At 43.1% G+C, this 20165-nt stretch overlaps 1 protein-coding gene across 1 annotated transcript in view; it reads right to left on the reverse strand.

The window, feature by feature from the left end:
- Window positions 1-2993: 2993 nt before the first annotated feature.
- Window positions 2994-20165, reverse strand: part of LOC117225013 (LHFPL tetraspan subfamily member 6 protein) — a 43920-nt gene continuing 26748 nt past the window's right edge. Inside the window, exons 3-5 of the mRNA XM_033478295.2 lie at window positions 19439-19614; window positions 13554-13652; window positions 2994-12630 (exon numbers count right to left, since the gene is read on the reverse strand). Of these exons, the coding sequence (XP_033334186.1) occupies window positions 12497-12630; window positions 13554-13652; window positions 19439-19614 (409 nt within the window). The 3' untranslated portion in view covers window positions 2994-12496. The remainder of the gene's footprint in view (window positions 12631-13553; window positions 13653-19438; window positions 19615-20165) is intronic.

Below are 20165 nucleotides of genomic sequence, written 5' to 3' on the forward strand. Positions count from 1 at the left end.
GCATGACGAGTGCGCAAGGGTTACTTTCAAGTGCTGTAATTTCGCGGAAAAAGATCTCAGCTCCGCTCCGCTTTCTCTAAATTAAAGGGGAAGGATCGAGCTTTATTCGAATGCAAGCGGCATCATCGGCAAAAGTTACGCTAGGTCCGCGAATTTCACCGAACTTGGCACATTTCGATGCGACGAACATGGTCTCGCATTCGGAGGATTACCGTGGCGAGGATGCGTCGAACTTGAAATCGAGAAACAGTGTCTTAAAGTAGAGATTTCAAGCTTTAATTTGGGGGGAAGATCATCGTCCTACGATGATTTTTCGCGGACCTGTCGTCGGTCCAATTTGGCCAATATTTATCCAAGATATTTTTCTGTGCTGCAATTTATTTCAGCAGTGGACATTCGATGTAATTAATATTCAACTTAGCCAGAATCCACGAATGGCAAAAAGCTTGGAAAAGTACTCAGCAGCTCAATTTTTCAGTGTTCCTTTCATTCGAGAAATTGCTTCGATCATATGGGATTTCCCAGGCTGTTCGATTGGCAGCGAAAGCGTTAAGACATTCGACGACAGGAACGCAGGGTGCATCGAATTGCACGATAAAAAGAATGGCAGCAATGCATAGTATTTAGAGTGCATTCGTGCTGAATTGTTTTGCTGCGCCCTGCTGTTTCCGGGAACGGTCTCTCATTGCTTACAATTATCGGGAACCTGTACATTCTTGAAACGGTTCCCTTCGAATTAAACACGATGTTGCTACTATTCGTAATTCGATGGAATCTTCGTAGATGGTACGTACATTCGGTTTTAGTTCCTGGCGAGATGGCTCGACAAATAATTACAGACACGTCTGCAGCTGCAAAAACACAGCAGCACCGTTTAATCCGTTGGGGAAGAATTACATGTACATCTTATTCCAGTAGTTGCAGCTCCGAGGAAAATATTGTTGATGCTTTAAAAAATCCTTGCTTTCTTCTTTCACTATCTTTGTAGCGTATAAATAACTTTGAATAACTAAAAATAGCTACAAATGATTATAAATGACTATAAATAAATATAGGTGACTATAAATAACTAGAAATGACTATAAATGAATATAAATGACTATAAATGACTATAAATAACTATAAATGACTATAAATGACTATAAATAACTATAAATGACTATAAATGACTATAAATGAATATAAATGACTATAGATGACTATAAATGACTATAAATAACTATAGATGACTATAAATAACTATAGATCACTATAAATAACTATACATAACTATAAATGACTATAAATAACTATAAATAACTATAAATAACTATAAATAACTATACATAACTATAAATGACTATAAATAACTATAAATAACTATAAATAACTATACATAACTATAAATGACTATAAATACCTATAAATGACTATAAATACCTATAAATAACTATACATAACTATAAATGACTATAAGTAACTATAGATAACTATAAATAACTATAAATGACTATAAATAACTATAAATACCTATAAATAATTATAAATAACTATATAAATTTATAAATAAAGTTGTTGTTATTATTATTATAACACTTAATTTATATATTTATTAAAACTAATGGGTTTTTATCACTCGTGTACAACAAATAATAATAATTGAAATAAATGCAAACAAAGTTCTCGAATCGAAAGCAAGGAACGCACAGATTCCTTTCGACGAGTTTCAATGACAATAGATAAACGGAACAGTACCTGTTTCCACGGGAATAGCTGATTCGCCGAGCTCCAACTTTCGTTTCGGCCGCCTCGAATCGACGGGCATCCTTTTGTTTTCGATAGAAACTAGTCTGTCACTGGTTGGCTCGATTCACTTCAATCGGGCTCGTGACTTGCTCGATCCTTTACGTGCAAGTTACGACTAAACGATTTTATACGTTTATTAGACTTTATTACCCTTTTCAGCTAGTTCAAGTTGTTAAAAGTTGTTTAACGTTATTAAAGAATTGTTTTAAAATCGTTGAACATTATTTGAAGCTGTTCGAAATGATTTTGAAGATATCAAAAATGATTTGAAGCTGTTAAAAATTGTTTTGGAGTTACTGAAAATTATTTGAAGCTGTTCAAAATTATTTAGAGCTATTAAACATTATTTTGAACTGTTCAAAATGATTTTAAAGTTATCAAAAATGATTTGAAGCTGTTCAAAATGATTTTGAAGATACCAAAAATTATTTGAAGCTGTTAAAAATTATTTAGAATCATTAAAAATTGTTTGGAACTGTTCAAAATGATTTTGAAGTTATCAAAAATTATTTGAAGCTATTAAAAATTATTTAGAGCCATTAAAAATTATTTTATACTATTCAAAATGATTTAAAGTCATTAAAAATTATTCAAAGTTATTAATTATTACTTAAAGTTATCTCTCTTTGTACATTCGAAAGCTCAGTCTTATATGCGTTATTATTATCGCCCATCAAAATGATATATCAAATTAGGATAATAGCAATGATTTTGCAGCTTCGGAATTTGTTTTCACGATGTTTTTCTTCTGATAAGTACATAAATCCTATATGCTACAGTTCAATGAATGCATTAACTTAAATCTTTTGCAACGGTGGCTCGCGGCGCTTTTTCTTATAACCACAGAATTTAACCCAGTGGCGCCTCCCACCGAATTAAAGCGTGATCAAATTTGACAATCTTTTAGTTAGGAATTTCATTTTAACGTATAACAAAGAGTTTTGCGATACTAGTGCTTCGTTGAAAGCCTGAAAGTCGAACGCCTTCTGCCGAGCATACGAAGTGCTCGAACGCGAATGCTAGCGTTTCCATTGATCGACGCAAATTTGCAGCGATGCTAAACCGTAAAAATTGCAATAGCAACAAGAGACAGCTAATTTAAAAAACTATCTCTGTCCATGGTGCGCGATGCGCGACAGTTTAGCACCGTTCGACCGTGTCCGAAGCCGCGTTAGGTCCGCGAGAGGGTGAAATAAATAGCACGTTGGTCTCGTTTATTCCAGGTTTTTATTATAAAATATATAGTAATGATAGATAACATTTATGCCACGTCGAATATTTACGTACTATATGTATACGCAGTATGTACAGAGTCGTTGAAGATTTACGGAAGTGAAATGACACGGTGTGCGAGCGCGGTTCAGCAACTTTTATCGCCGGCGCTCGTAAAGATCGCGTCGCTTTCAACGGGGTTCGTTAGCCTAAAGAAACACACCGACTCGACGGTGTCGAGGTGTCCCGTTTCCACGGATACCGTTAACAACTGCGCCGATCGTTCCCGCAATTACGCGTGAACCACCACCCCCGCGAGCTGATCGGCACCCCTCGAGGAGGCGAGCTCCTACTTCACCCGAACGCACTCTGGAACAGGCCGACACGATCGACTATCCGCCCCTGCGCTCCGACACGCGACCCGACCGTCGTCGCACCGTGGTCGTTTTCCATGCAAAAAGCGGCTGAAAGTCGGCTTTCAAGAATATCCCCGTAACGCACAATTTATTCGCTAGCAGTCAATTAAACGCGCGGCTTATTATTCGCTACGATCCTTTTTACGATTTGTTCATTTCGGCTGCGCGGCTTCGAAGTAGCCCAGCTGCAGATCATGTGAAATTTATGTCATCGTTTAATAATTATTTTGTTCTTCGAAAATAGATAATTTTTACGGAGTCAGTTTCTACGACAGTGATCCTGTAATTTTATCTTTCAGTGTTTATTTTACTAAGCCGAGGCCCTCGGAGTACGTAAAATTGGAAACATAGAATTGGATTGCGGATCGACGATGATGCAAAAAAGGAGAGAAAAGAAAAGACTAAAAGTAAAATTGAAAGCTGTTGATCGGTCTGACTGGTGAACGTTTAAAGAACTTCTGGAAAAGGGGTGGAAAAGGGTGAAAAAGTTTATCCCAGCGGTACGACAATTTGCTGAGGTAAGAATTCTGTTCGCAAAGTCCGTGTCGGTGAATTTCGAGACTGAAGTATTTACAATATTATAAAAATACCAGAAATGTCAAAATAACAAATATGGAACTGCCATAAAAATATTTCGACCGCCATGGCAGTTGAACAGGTGTCACTGTTCGAGCAGATGTCACCGCGCAATATAAAATAAAATTTCCTTTCCTTCGAAGAAATGATTGCGGCCGAGACAGTTCTAATTATCGCGATTACAAAGAAAACGGTACGGCGAGGGGTAAAAAAGTACGTTCAACGTAGAAATGCCGACGATGTATTTACTTCTCCGGAAACGATAAAGCGATCGGACGAATTCCTCGCGAACGCGTCTTCAAAATCCGCGCGACGCCGAAAATTGAAACTGAAATCTCCGCGGGTGACTCCGCTTCGCGTCGATCGCGAGGTCCTGGATCGTTCGCGCCATTTTCGACCCTCGTTCGCGGACATTCGCAATCGCGGTCCACGACCGGCCGGTTGATTTATTAAACTCCGTAGCGTCGCGTCGCGGTGATACAGTCTCGTCGTCGAGGCAACGTTCCGGCATTCTTTTTTCGCGCGATTCGAGGGAGCTGCAATTTCCATGCAAATAAGGAGGGAAGGGTCGAGAACGGTTACAAATTCTTCGGGCATCCCCCTCGCCCTCCGCTGCACTCCGCGTCGCGGCGAAAGCCGCTGCGACGAAAAACCGATCGCGATTTCGCGTTTCTTCGGCCTCGCGGAAAATCGCCGCGCGAAATCCGCTCGCTTCTAAATATCCGCCGGACCTCGCGTTCCGCTTCAAGGATCCGTTCGGTGCAACGTGAAACTGCTGTAATTTCACTCGGAAATGTCAAATTTCGGGTTGCTGCGAATTTCCCAGTGCTGGTTCTACGCCTATGTAATTTATTGCTACGTCGATGCTAAGGGTGGTTTTCGAATTGCCTTGGAATCGTGTCACGTGGCCTCCGAATTGCCTTTCTCCCGCATTGCTGCTCGGCTTGGGGACGAAAATGGATAAATTAGAGAGAGGAGATGCGATTATGCGAGCCTCGCAGCTCGTTTTTACAGTCGTCGGCAATCGGCGAATATAAAAAACAGGTCTGAGTCGAGGCTCGAATGATAAAATGAGTAATTTCTCCCGGAAATGCCAAATTTCGGGTCGCCGTGAATTTCCCTGTACTAGTCCTCTCATTGGTCACTGTTTTTTCGCTAATAACTCGTAAACGAAGCCGCGGATTGCAATTTCGCCGAGGGAAAAATTACTTCAAATAACCTCGGGAACCCCTCATTTCCCGGAAGTGCCATAATTTTAAGACACCGTGTAGATTCATATTAATGTCGCGCGGACAGGCCGCGGACTTTTCTCGCCGACTGCCCCGAGTTTGTATAAAAACGAGCCGCGAAGCTCGAAAAATCGTGACTCGGTATTCTCGGAAATGCCGCTTCCAATTCCGATTTCCGAACATTTTCGGGAAAAATTAGTGCAAATAGAAGCACCACGATGCGACAGAAAGATGGCGGACTTCTCGATTCCCTTTACACACAGGCACATTTCCAGGAGAAATTAATGCATCTGCTCTTCCGAAGTTTTTTCGCTTTCGTTTCCAAGCCGAGGGACAACGTGGGAGAAATCACCGTATCGCCTTGTTAGATCCAAACGGATCCACGAAACGGATACGTAGAATGTCCTCCGATGAAATCGCGTAGACGATTTCGGGAATCTATCACGACCGCGGGCGGAAATAAAAGTTTTTATTGTCTCCTACCCGTACAATGAATTCTAGACGCGACATTGCCGATATATTGGCGAACTGCGTCTGCTTCGTGTGTTATTGACATTCGGTTTCCAGTTATTTGAAATATTGACAACACGTCCGGTCTTGAGTGGACAATAATAGAGACAATGTACGATCGTTCGTGTTAACATTCGGACACCGTTTAAAACGGTACATGCTTCTGTTTTTCAAGCTGGACCGGATGATTCGAATTTTTCGGAGATTAGAGTCTGAGGGACTAGTTTACCGTGTGCAATGATTGAAATACAATACTTATTTCCGGAACAACAAGAAAAAGAATAATATACTCGCGGTTTTGCGATTTTTTTATTCCGAACCCCTACGACGAACATTTAAAAAATCGTTGGCGTACCGGAAATTGCTGTTGTCTGAAACGACAACATAAAATAAAATTCTCGCGGTTTTGCAGCTTTCTTCCATCTGAACCTATAACGAAAATATAGAAATTTAGAAAGTAAAAGCACGGGTAGACGTAAAAATCTGCAGATTTTTTTAGAGTTATCGAGTCGAAGGTGTCGACGTCGTGGAAAAGCCGCGATTTTCGCGATGTTTAATCGTTCGCGGCTCGAAACCAGGCCGCGGATTTTATGCGTTTGTAACAAAAATGAGTTGGTGAAACACAATACCGTGATATTATTAATAAAAATTCAACGACTCGATCACGTTAACTATAACTCGTTAAAATGATTCGAGACAGGAATAAATGTCTATGGAGTTCCCGTTCATCGCGATCGATGCGCATTATAAACATTTATATTTCGCATAAAAATCGTAGTCTAACCGTAACGTCGAACCGACTTCGATCAAAATTTCCAGCGTATTTTTACCGCAAGCCGCGGAGACCCGAGAAACGCGTACTTTGAAATTCCGTTCGAAGCTGACATAAAAAGAAGTTAAAAAGCCCGAGTTCCTTATCTTTTTATTTCGTTCCAACGAATTCCAACGAATCGCGATGTTTCACAAAACTTTTGAAAACGTCGCCTATTAAACTAGTCTCTCTCTCTCTCTCTCTCTCTCATCTCCAAAGTTATTCTGTCCTAAAAACTGTCCGATTGTCGACTCGCCGCGCGTCGCTAATTTTCGCGCGCGACAATCCGCCGCCAAGCGGCTCGGTTAATTTCGCGGGAAATTAGAAAGAGACGCGTTCCGCAGATTCTAAATCAACGCGCCAACGTGCCCGTCGAACACAGGGACGTCGAAAACACGCTCCTCCTGGAAGAGATTCGTCCGCGCGATCGAATCGCGGCCGAGCGGTGTTCGTTCGAAGAAGTTCGGCGGCGCGCGATCTCCGTTTTCCCGTGATAAATTCCCGAGGACGTGCGCTATCCCCGCGTGATTTGATGGATCTGAGACGTTCGCCTAACCGCGGCCCTCGCCGAGAACTCGGGGCGATTTGTCGGGGCGGATCGACGGAAATCGGCGAGGATCGGGGGACGGGCAGGGTTGGTGGCCGCGGAAAGAAAAACCGAAGAAGACGACGAGACTGGTAAAATCGAGTTCCGGAAGTTCGCCTACGTGGGGACGAAGCGGCGGAATGGGCCGATCGATTTTCGTTCGACGGCAAAACATTTTCCGGGGGCACGGAAAAACGGGCCGGGCCGGGCCGGGGCGCGGCGAGGGGAAACTCGGCGGAACGTTCGCGGGCGGAAAGTCGATCGTAATAATTTTCGAGGGGGGAACGGCGTTTACGTGCGCCGAGCACGCGGAAGAACCGTGAACGACCCCGGCGCGGCGCCGAGACGACCAAAAAATCGCGGGTCCGCGGGACCCGAAACGATTCGAAGCGGGTCGTCCGGGAAACGGACGAGTCCTCGGTCCGATTGTTTCGCGCCGTGAATCCTCTTTTACACGCCGGTCACTTAAATCTCCGACGGTAAATCCTGGCTGTCCCCGCGACTCGATTTCCTCCGGGAGAACTTCCGAGGCGGTCGCGAAAGCGGACCGGGCCGGGCCGAGTCGGGCCGCGCTCGGTCAAAGTCGACAGTCGAGGCGGCAGCTCTCTCGGCCCGCGTGTCCGTTGACGTAGCGAATCGATACTCGAACATTAAAACCGCCCTCGCGACGATTATTCTCTCTCTCACGGCCGTCGTTCTTCGCCGAGGATCACGCGCGCGTCTTATCCGCTCGATACGAACACGCCGCGACTCCTTCTTTCTTTTGCTCGTCCGTTTCCTTTGCTCGCGGTAATTCACGGATTCTCCTCCTCGATGCTGGAAGGATCTTGAACGAGCTTGGGGAGCGTCGACGGATGACGGCTGCGGTGCGTTTGGATCAACGCTGGGTTCGCGGTTCGCTCGGTTCGCACCGCGGAAACAGCTGTTTTTTTTTATACGAGCTTGGGAAAGCAACGAATGCAACGAGACGTTTGTTCGGATCTTCGACGAGCGTCGTTGCAATATTTGCCGCGAGTAACGGACACAGGGTGTTTCATAGTTATGGTAACGCGTTGACTGTCGCGTTATCCATATGCGCGCGACGAAATTATTTAATATTTAATTTCTGTGCTTATGCGTACAAATTTTTTGATTTTATCGAGATTAACTTTGCTTTGCAAGTTTAATTCAATCGATTGAGATACTTTAATTCTATGAAATATTTTGAGATGTTCTCGGCGCGGCCGTCAATGTGTTAACAGGATAGCTGAGGTCGTTTGGAGTAACTTTTTCCTCAGCGAAAATGCAATCCGCGGCTTCGTTCGCGAGTTATTCACGAAAAAGACTGACCAATGAGAGGCGAGCTCGGCTGACGCGAGGCGGCCGAGCCAATGTGCGGAACTGGGCACGCCTCGCGCCAGCCGAGCTCGCTTCTCATTGGTCACCGTTTTTCCTTGATAACTCGTAAACGAAGCTGCGGATTGCATTTTCGCTGAGGGAAAAGTTACTTCGAATGACCTCAGGAATCACCACTTTCCAAGTGTTGACATAATTATGGAACAGCCTGTATATTGGATAAATAATTCATAAACGTGTCTTTACGATCGGAACGAGTGCCAGCTTAAATCAGGGTTCGGTAAAATTTTATTTCGACGACCGATAAGAAATAGAGCCTAACAGATAAATTTATATTTTCGACACTATCATAATAAATATCCGATCGAATAGGAAATTCATTCAGAATTCAACGCGTGAAAACGGGGGAAAGAAATAAATTTCTTGAAAATCCAAACTGGTTCTCGTATTTAGAACTCATTTTTATATATTATATATATACACGGGTGAATACTCGTTGCTACAGTAAAGAACAAAAACATGTAATCATATTAATATTAACATTTTGCATACGTTTTCCTTTATCGCGAAGAGGCGGAATTATTTCGTCCGCGTTTCCCGTCAGATTCTAAATGAATACAATAAATGCTCCCTAATTGTTTTCAGCTTGTTAGCAAAAATGAACAATTTGGGAAAAGGAAATGCGATTTTTTGAGCCCTGCGGCTTCGTCTTTACAGCCGTCGATTGTCAACAACTGTAAAAAAACGAAGCACACGGTTCAAATAATCGTATCTCTTTTTATCTCAAATTGTCCACTTTCGTTCGCAAATTGACGGACAATTGAAAAGAATTCCCAGTACTCATTTGAGTCTTAAAACGCGCGCCTGCTCTAACGATAAAGTGCTGTCAATCGAGAATCACGACTTTAAAAAATAAAACGTCTCCCACATCGGGCACCCTCGTGTTCCGAGTTCCTTCGCGGAAAATGAAAGCTGAAGAAGAAACACGATAAAATAAAGAACCAAACATGCTTGCGACGATTACGAGATTTATCGAAAGCAAGGAATCCTACTTCGCCGGGTAGCCGCGAACAATAAGCCGCGAGCCGGCACGAAAGCTTTCGGGGCTTTCGTCCACAAGCGCGATCGTTCGCTCGAATCCAAACGCACCGTAGCCAAACCGGGAGGTCGCGGAGGTCGCGCACGGCAATCGCGGGGAGATCTTTTCAGCGCGGTTCCGTGACGGGGAATTCTCATTCGCGCGTTACATTCTTTTTCAGCGGTCGATCCGACGGGGCTTGCTCGTCGAACCGCGACCAATTCGACGATGTCGCTTGACGCCGACGTTGACGCCGCTCCGCTCCGCGCCGCGCCGCGTCGAAATCGATTCCGCGATGAACCGGCGGTGCGTGGAGCCAGAACGAACCCCTTGGCTGTTGTTCGAACAGCGGGAATTTAGTCCGGACAATGCGATTGCTTTCGCGAGGACGCGAGTCTCTCTTTCAGCGTCCCGGAAACGAGGTCCCGAGGGTCGTCGCCGCGCTCGCGGCATTCCGTGCGCGATCATCGATCGCCGGCGACGAATCCCCCTGGATCCGAGGATCCGAGGCTCCTGGATCGAGACGGGACCGAGAAGTTTGCGCGAAGAGGAACCGATCCGGATCGTTTAGGCTCGAGTTTTGCAGCCCCGCGCGCGATTCGGTTTCCGCCGAGCGACGCGGCGGCTGCCGCGCGAGTTTAAGTCCCTCGATAGGAATTAATCGGCGGCGCCGTTGTTGTCCCGGGGAACGCGCGTTACGTCCAATTTCGTAATTGAATCTATTATCCTCGCCGGCGAGCCGAGAAACTCGCAACGCGAAACGCTTCGCGCGGCACGAGTTCAACTCGAAGCGACACGGCGCGTGTCGATCCGCGCGCGTCTCGCGCGGCTGCGAGGAAGCTCGGCGCGGCCGGTTAACGAATTATCCTCGACCCGGTTCCTCCCGTTCGATCGCGACGATTATCGCTGCCGGGGGAAGGATCGCGCGTTTTGTTGTTTTTTTGTTCTTTACCGAAGATGCCTCGGAATTGCAGCGGAAATCGTTTCGCGATGGGCGGAACCGATTACGCCATAGTTTCCCAACCGTTTCCGGTCCGCAGAGACACCGTTACGAGGGTCCCCCTACCCCCGTTTCGCGCGTCTTTCGCTCGAGCTTACCCCTCGATGCCGTGCTGGCATCCACGATTTCTCTGAAATTAAGTTTCCTTTTCTTTTCTTCTTTTTTTGCGGAATATTGAATCACTCGACGGGAGAGTTCGGCCCGAAATTTTGGCACCAGATTGACCTGTTCCATTTTTATACGGTATTTTCAATTCGATTCGGTTGCATTTAGTTGGCACGAAATGGTCGGATGCCCTTTTCATTTTTCTACGGTGATACAGCGTAATAATAATAATCGTAGCGGTGATAATATCAACGCTAAATCCAGCGCGCTCGAAATGGTCGTTTCTGCGCAAACTTTGTAGACACTTTGGTCGTGGAGAATGCTTGGAAAAATTGCATTACCGGGGCGAGCTTTGTAACGAAAACTTTGGGAAATTTTTCATAAATTCGATCTTCTTGCTTTGACCTTTTTTTGCACGCCGGTTGCTATCGTTGCTTGATCGGTTTAGCGTCGAGATAGCGTCGAGTTAACAATAATAAAATTGAGAATGAAAACGACATGATTATGATATACAAAACGAGCGCAAAGCAAGCCAACGTCCTTGGCACAACTGTTGACCAAATTGAGGATCCTATTCTCGCAAAAGATCGCAGTTTATTCAAATTTGGTATTCGATGTTTAATGAAAGTTCGTGGAATTCATTTTTGTGTGAAAATTTCGTCGCCGGATCAACGCTGTACGGAAAGCGATCGTCAAGGATCGAAGCAACGAAAGAAAGCAGAACGTTGACCTATAACCCCTTGATCTAGAACACCGTCCAAGGCTGGGAAACTATGGTTCTGTTTGCTATAGTTATTCCGGGAGATATCGCCGGAAGTTGCATTCGCGAAACGCGAGATTCGTTCGATCTCGTCGCTAGGCTACACACGAAAACGTTCGTCGTCCATTAAAGGAGAATGGAGAAGGATCGAGGGGAAGGAGATCGATGGAAGAAGAAAGCAGAATCTAAGAAAATTACGATCGATGGAAGAAGAGAGGAGGATCCAAGAAAAGAAGGCTGATGGAAGAAGAAAGGAGGATCGATGAAAAGGAGATCGATGGAAGGCAAAAAGGAGATCGATGGAGGAGGAAAGGAGGATCTAGGAAATGAAGATCGATGGAAAAGGAAAGGAGGATCAAGGTTAAATTGGAGATCAATGGAAGAAGAAAGAAGGATCAATGAAAAGGGATCGATGGAAGGGAGAAGAAAAATCGAAGAAAAGGAGATCGATGGAAGAAGAAACGAAGATCAAAGTTAAATTGGAGATCAATGGGAGAAGAAAGGAGGATCTAAGAATAGGAGATCAATGAAAGAAGAAAGGAGGATCTATAAAAAGGAGATCAATGAAAGAAGAAACGAAGATCTAGGAAAAGGAGATCAATGAAAGGGAAAAGGAGAATCAAAGAAAAGAAGAAAAAAATAGAAGAAAAAACGAGGATCAAGGTTAAATTGAAAATCAATGGGAGAAGAAAGGAGGATCAAGGAATAGGAGATCAATGAAAGAAGAGACGAAGATCTAGGAAAAGGAGATCAATGAAAGAAGAAACGAAAATCTAGGAAAAGGAGATCAATGAAAAGGAAAAGCAGAATCAAAGAGAAGGAGATCACGAGAAGAAGAAACGAGGAGATAAAGAAGATTTCCGAAAAAAAGAACGATCTAGAAAAGGGAGATCGATGGCAGAAGAAAGGAGGATCAACGAAAAGGAGATCGATGACGAAGGAAAGGAGGATCGAGGAGAGCAACCGAGCAGCCGGCCTGCCAGTAATCAGGGATCGCGGTCTGCGGTGCTCGGGATCAGCAGACGGTCACGAACGAAAGTGTGGTCTTCTTCGGCGATGCGTACGCGTCAATCGATTGGGAGTATCTCGATTGTCAAATGCGCAGCGGATCGGTGCGAGGGTTCGATGGTTTGTGTCGCGCGGCGCAGAAGCTCAGCCCGAAGCACAGCATCAGCAACGCCACCGAGCTGATCAGCAGGTGGCTCGACCAGGACAGCGAGCACTTTCCTGAAACAGATCGACGTCGGAGTATTCGACGATCGAGGAACAATGTGGGACACGGTTCACGGTGCAATCTTGCCCGGTGAGAGTGTCATGCGAATGGGAAACCTCTGCGTTCGGAGCATGAATCCCGATGCTTTGCCGTTCGATCGGGATATTGTTTCGTGCATTTATATCGTTATATTATATCGTATCATTATTCGAAAGCACCTTTGTGGTTACATCCCCCCTCTTACTAGCGCCCCACTGCCACGGTTATCGATCGCTATCGACCGAAAACGGCGACGAATGATCGACGGCGGTCGACAGCGGCCGACAGTTGAGGCGGTGGGGCAGCTAGAAAGAGAGGGGGATTGTGCACGCAACGGTGCCTTCTTGTCGCGCGAAGACTATAGACGCACTTGGCAGCGTTTAAATCATATCCTGTATTATTCTCATAATTTCTCAACGAAGCATTTATGCACTTTTTGGCATATTACATTTTAGTTCCATTTTTTCCCGTGGAACACATCGTCGAGATGTGCACGGAAAAATGCGGAACACCTTGTATATCGAAAGTAACGTGCAGTCTAGTTATTATATATACATTATCCGATTAAAAAGGTATGACTTAGTTAGATTTCGATTCGCCAATTTCGATCCTCTCGCTTCATCAAACGTTACCGTCTTTATTCGAACCGAGTTGATGGGACAATTTTCGAAGCATCCGACAAAGACCCGGAACTCTCGATCGCGCGTTTACGAATTTATCGGCCGCCACGATAAGGGGGGAGATTGCTTCAGGATCCCAGAATGCGGCGGTGAGAAAGGAGGAGAACACCGGCGAGAGAATGCGCGCGGATGCGAATTCTTTCGAAGGGGTTTTAGAAACGGGCGCGCGAATGTTCCCGCGACTCGGCGCAGAGATCTTTTCATGGAGCAATACTCACCGAGATTGTACACGTTAGCACCCTTCCCGCAGGACTCCCGTACTTCTCTGTTATCCCATCCTATGGGATACATCACCAGGCCGCCGCATATCATCGCTGCTGTAACGAGAAAATGGCAGACGCCGTTGTCGGCGGTTTAAACCACGTCGCTTTCTACGCGCGACTCCTTCCTCGTCGCCTCCTCTCTAATACTCTCGTTCGAGAAACGAGCTGTATAAAAATTGTGCAGACTGTTTGAAATGTTTACGCGAACCGTCGAAGCGGACGCGTATCTCTGATGCGGGATCGGTAGACCGCGGATTTTGTTCGTTTATGGCAAAAATGGACGAGTTGAAAGCGTAACGACATTTGGAGAATTTATGGGTGTTGTTACGTTATTTTCGAAGTACTGTGAATTCTCCCTAATTGACGCTCGGATTGACGCTCGGTTATTATTATTATTATTATTATTATTATTATTATTATTATTATTATTATTATCATTATTATTATTATATATTATACATATTTTATATATATTTTATTATTATTATATATTATATACATTTTTTATATATATTATTATTATTATATATATTACTATTTTTAACAACTATATATTATTTTTTTCAACAACTATAAAATCTTCTCTTTCCAAATTGTTCACTTTTGCGTTCTGTGAGTGTCGATTAGGAAACATGTACTGTATTACTATTATTAACGCTAAAATTGTCAAACCAATCAAAACAACCGAATTAGTCAATTTTCGGCAATTAAATGTAATAAATTTCTGTTACATTAGGAACAACGAGAAGGCATAATAAATAAAATAAAATAAAAGAATAATAAAATAGAAAACAATAAATAGACTAAAATAAAAATAACAAATAGATAAAATGAAACAAAAATAACAAAAAACAAAATTCGACGTTCTTCGCGTGAAGTAAAAAATCGTGGTCGTGGCAAACGCGCGACGCTGCCAGCGAACTAATGCGCTAATATCTGAAGAACCGTCGCCGTATTTTCCGAAAGCATCCTGTACAATACACGCTCGAAAACTAGACAACAAGAAAGATATCAACGGGAAGAGATCAACGACGAGAGAGAGAGGTCAACGACACTTGGTGCACGTTTTGAAATTCTAGCTCGAGCAGCGCGCACGGAGCAGAGCCCGCTGGTCGGATCAACAGGACGCTATTACGTTTTCCGAGCTAATAAATAAATTACCCTCGGCACGTGGTTCCCGGCGAGTTCGTTAATAACGCCGCGGCGTAGCAGCGGCGCTCGGTGAAAAGCTATTTTAAAAGCGATAACCCGGCAGAGCCGAGCGACAAGAGACGAACGACGGACGGCGACGCCGCCGCGAGAGAAAATGGAACGTGTCAACCGTTCGAAAGAAGAATGATATTCGAGTAATATCCATTTTCTTCCGCGGGACTGTTCGCTGTCTAGCGTGCTCCCGTCGGCGTAACGCGCGACGCGGAAACGACGCGGACTCGCGCGCGAAAGTCTCTATCTCCGCTGCTCCGCAAAACAGCAGACGTTCCTATTAACCTTTTAGGCCCGACGCGCCACTATAGTGACTTCTGCGGATATCATCTTTTAGAACGATAGTGGCTTTCGCGAATGTCATCTCTCTGGACGACGCGCCACTATAGTGGCTTGCTCTGGTAGCTCACTCGCTCATCGTTTGAACCAAATAATCGTCTTCGTATGCATTGTTTCACACTTCTTTTGTCTTCACATCGATTTACAACAGTCTCCAGGGTGTCCCAAAAATGTCTCGCAATCCGGAAACGGCGGGTTCCTCGGATCATTTGAAGCAACTTCTTCCTTTACAAAAATGTTCTCCGAGGCACCGTTAACGAGTTATTAACGAAAAACAGTGACCAATAAGAATCGAGTACGGCTGACGCGTATGTGACCGCGTGACCCCGTGACCCAGCCAAGCGGCGCGCGAAGCCCAGTTCCGCTCGTTGGCTCGGTCGCCTCGCGCCAGCCGAGCTCGCCTCTCATTGGTCACTGTTTTTCGTTAATAACTCGTTAACGGTGCCTCGGAGAACATTTTTGTAAAGGAAAAAGTTGCTTCAAATGGCCCGAGGAACCCGCCACTTTCGGATTGCGAGACGTTTTTGGGACACCCTGTATATACAGTATCAGCCTCTGTACAACACACATCAGACTCTGCCGTCCAGAGAAATAGCCTCGCGCAGAATTCAGCCGTACCTAAAAGGTTAACGCACTCGCTCGCTCGCTTGCTCGCGGATCCGTCGAACGTTTCAACGACGTCCCACATTCGCAGAAAAGTCCGATCGCGATTGGCCCCTGCATCGCCGGCCGCTAATTTTACCGCGCCCGATCAATTGCCGATCGCGAGCGACGCTCGGAAACGGGAACGAGACGGGAACGTGGCGAGACCGCTTCGAGCGCAGTTTGCGCGCGTCTCGTCGGGAAAGCAATGGCAACCGGGTTTACCTAGTAATCATCGTCTTTGCCACGTCGGCCGATTGTGCTTTGATCGATTGTTTCGAGCGCTCGTACGTTCCACGCACGCCAAATTGGCGCACTTCTCGCCGCCGGTGGAAACCGATTCGCGATTTTCCGAGGAACGATTCGCTAGTTCGATGCATTGAGAATTATAATGCGTAGCGACGATTAACACGGAATAGAATTTTCGACGTTTCTCGAACAACAATCATTTTAATTGGTCACTTTTATTCGCGTTTAATTATTCTAGTGATAATTATTTCGTCGAAGTTCGTTCAAAGTATACGGATACTTGCAGAATATTGAGTGAATTTGTGCAACCGATACGATATTGTTATAATTTCTGAAATTGATTTCGATGTTGATTATATTAAACTGTAATTGGTTACATGTACATATATGTATACGCTGAAATTAGTCCAAGCAGTAATTAAAAAACGCGATGAAATCGACGGAGGAAAACATAAATTCTCTTTTATAAAATTGACGTTATTTTAATTATGATATAAATAATAAATTATAATAAATATTATAATATTATAATATGTATAAAAATAATATTATAATACGTATAAAAATAATATGATAATATATATAATATTATATCTATTATTAATAAATATATATATATATATATATCTATTACATATTTTTATATTTCTCACATTACAATAAAAACAACGTGAATTTTCTAAAAGAAAACTTAATTTTCTTTCCGTCGATATATCCACGGCGTTTTTTAATTACTTATCGAACTAATTTCGGCATCCGTTTTATCAGCACTCCCATTATTTCTGTTCCTATTTGGATCCATGCATTTTGTAGTACGTGGCTCATATTTGGAGAACACATCGGGAAACGATGCGTGTCATGCCGCGGGAAGAATATGAAATGAGCTCGGCGTGTACGCTTTCAACGAACGAAATGCGATAAATTGGTAATCGAATTGCATAAGTAACAATCACTTAATAACTCAATATGCACTTTCAATATGACGATACGATGCCATAAAACTCGCGGATATTAACGAAACCGAATAAAAAATTACGATTTATACCAAATAATCAGGTGTCCCGTTACTTTTGGAGGAGCAGTGAATATATCATTTTGTATGTATTTAAGTATTTACGTGATCTTTCGTACGAACTTTCGCATGTATACGTGAAAAATTAGATCCGTCGATTAATTAACGATTAAATCACGCTTGCTCGTACGTAATTGCAACAAAACTGCGAAGAGAAATATAGTAATTGACGCTCAGATTGTTGGACAGACAAAAATGGAGAATTTTGGAAGAGCAGATATGATTATTATTATTATTATATATTATTGCTATATTACTATATTATTATATTACTATATTACTATATTATTATATTACTATATTACTATATTATTATATTATTATATTATTATATTATTGTATATTATTACTATATTACAATATTATTATATTACTCTATTATTATATTATTATATTATAATATTATAATATTATTATATTATTATACTATTATATTATTATATTATTATATTATTATATTATTATATTATTATATTATTATATTATTATACTATTATATTTTATTATATTATTCTATTATTATATTATATTATGTGCAATAATCCGAGCGTCAATTAGGAGGAATTCACTGTAATCGCGACAAATGAAACGGCGTCCTACAATAGATTAGTCGCACGAGCAGCGTGCATTTAAAAAAAAAAAGTGCGCATTCGCGTTCGATGCTCCATCGCGGCGTCAATTCGACGGGGGAAAGGACGAAGCGATTCGCGCCGGTGTGGTCTTTTTCCTGCATCGCGGGGACTGGCACGCCCGGTCCGGTTCTTTTGAAAAATCCTCACCGCAATCGATGCTCGACCGCAGCGGCAATTCGACGCCAAAGGACGTACCGATTCGCGACAATCTGGATGAGAGTTGAACGAGACTGCTATCAATTAATGTAAAATCGCGGCGCTTTGTCCGCCGCGCTCGCGATTATCCGCTCGTTTACGATCGCCCGGTTCCGGGGGATGTTTCAGGTGTCCGCGGCACGGCCCGGGTATGTTTGCCCGTGAGACTCCGGTTGGTTTTTGTGGAAATTGGCCAGCGCGGTAGAACGAGCGCGGTAGGAAATCCGCAGCGAAAAGGATCCGGATGGTTCAGGGGAGAACAACCATGAATGGGGCACTTTTGTTCGCGACAAGATGACGAAAAAACTTCGAAAAAAGAGGTGTTCCGTTGTTGCGACAATGCATCTGCCAATGAGTTTCACTTGTGTTTACTTGTTTTATTATTCATTCTTTTTTTAAGTGCATTCTATCCATGCATAAAATTTAAAGTGCATATTTTCGTGAATTGGTTGTATTGAATGGGACAGGCAAAGTCACAAATAGGACAGTGTTAGAAAATACAGTAATCTTGGTATTAATCTTCCAAGATAAATATAATAATAATAATAATAATAATATTAATAATTATTTTGTATAATAATATAATATTAATAATAATATTAATAATAATAATACTATATAATGATTTTAAATTACGCGAATGTTTTTTTGAAATCTTTAGTTAACACGTTCTGTGCCGAGCTGTTCTTACTCGAATTTTTACACTGGCCACTTGATATTTTACTAAAACTATATTATATAATTACTATATTATGTAATTATTTATTATCGTATATATGACAATTAGTATTTTATCACAATAAACATTTTAGTACTTTGTCACAATGAACACTTTAGTGTTTTATCACGAGAAATAATCTTTTTAATGAAAAGAAACTGAACAAAATTGATAACAATTTCTAGATAAAAATATCTTAAAAATTATCCTGACAAGTGTCCTAAAAATTAATGGCATAATAAGTATAATAAAAACAAGGTTCTGTTTCTCAACTAAATTATCTCGAAACACATTTCTAATATATTACAAATTTTCTTTATTGTTTATTTAGTCGCGACCCATCCATAAACATTCTTTGTGTCCCATTCATACATTTGGTAAGTACATTAAAACTTTAACTTGTTTGATTGCTACAATAAAAAATAATATACTGTTCGATGCTACATATCAACATTCTTAAAAAAAGATACCTAATCAAATGCAACGAATAAAAACTCGGTAAAAAGCGACAGTATTTCGCGATACAAACGATACAAAAAAAAAAGAAAAATGTTACTTCCAAATACACAAAAGAATTAATCGTCCGCCATAATCATCAACTGTTAATTATCAACATATTCCACTGTTAGCGGCTTCAAATTACGTGTGACCGGATACGCACTAAATAGTTACAGAGCAAGTATAATTCAATTATGAAACGACTCATAATTTTTGCGATAATGCTGATGCCCCGTTCAATGTGTACGTCCCATTCATGGCAGTTCCCTCCCCTATTTCGTTCGATACTCACCAGCGAGCAGCTGCAGGCCGCCAAGCACCCTGGTGTGCTTCGGTGTTTTCAGTATGTGCGGTAGAAAGCTGGAGGCTGCGGCCAGCAAGGTGAGCGCGCCGATCACTGCGATCGCCACGCCGATCCCCATCGTGACGGTGCTCGCCTGCCACCAGGCGCTCGGTATGTCCCAGAAGCTGAAATCAAACCGGGGGAGGGCTTTGAATCACGAGTCCTGCGACCCACTCGGCGAACGGAGGTCCCGTTCACGGAATTCCGCGGATAATTGAATGTCGGCCGCGCGCACGAACAGCCCCGAACGGGGAGAGGACCTAACTCGCAACTCGAAATTAAATCGAAACTCCATTATGGAATACATCCGCGCGCGTTCGGAGCACGCGCTCGTTAATTCCGGGCCGTTCTACGGCTCCTAGCGGCTCTAGAACCGCTGCCTGGCAATTCCGAATCTAAGAGAGCGACCTTTCTCCGCCCTCTTTCCAATCGTCTCGCCGGCGAAACCGCCGCGAAGTGCTTCCAATTATTTCTCGCGAGGAATTATCGACGTTGCCGGAGCGATTTACACCGTTTAGTTATTTCTTTTTTATTATGCGCTGCACTGTTGCGGCAACTTTCTCGAGTCCTGTAAATTTGTCTCTGTCGCTCGTGGTTAATTATCATCATAATTATCATCATAATTATTGGGAAGAGGAGATACGATTATTCAAAAATGTCTCGCAATCCGGAAGTA

This window comes from Megalopta genalis, chromosome 3, assembly GCF_051020955.1.
Source record: "Megalopta genalis isolate 19385.01 chromosome 3, iyMegGena1_principal, whole genome shotgun sequence".
In the NCBI taxonomy this organism is placed as follows: Eukaryota; Metazoa; Arthropoda; class Insecta; order Hymenoptera; family Halictidae; genus Megalopta; species Megalopta genalis.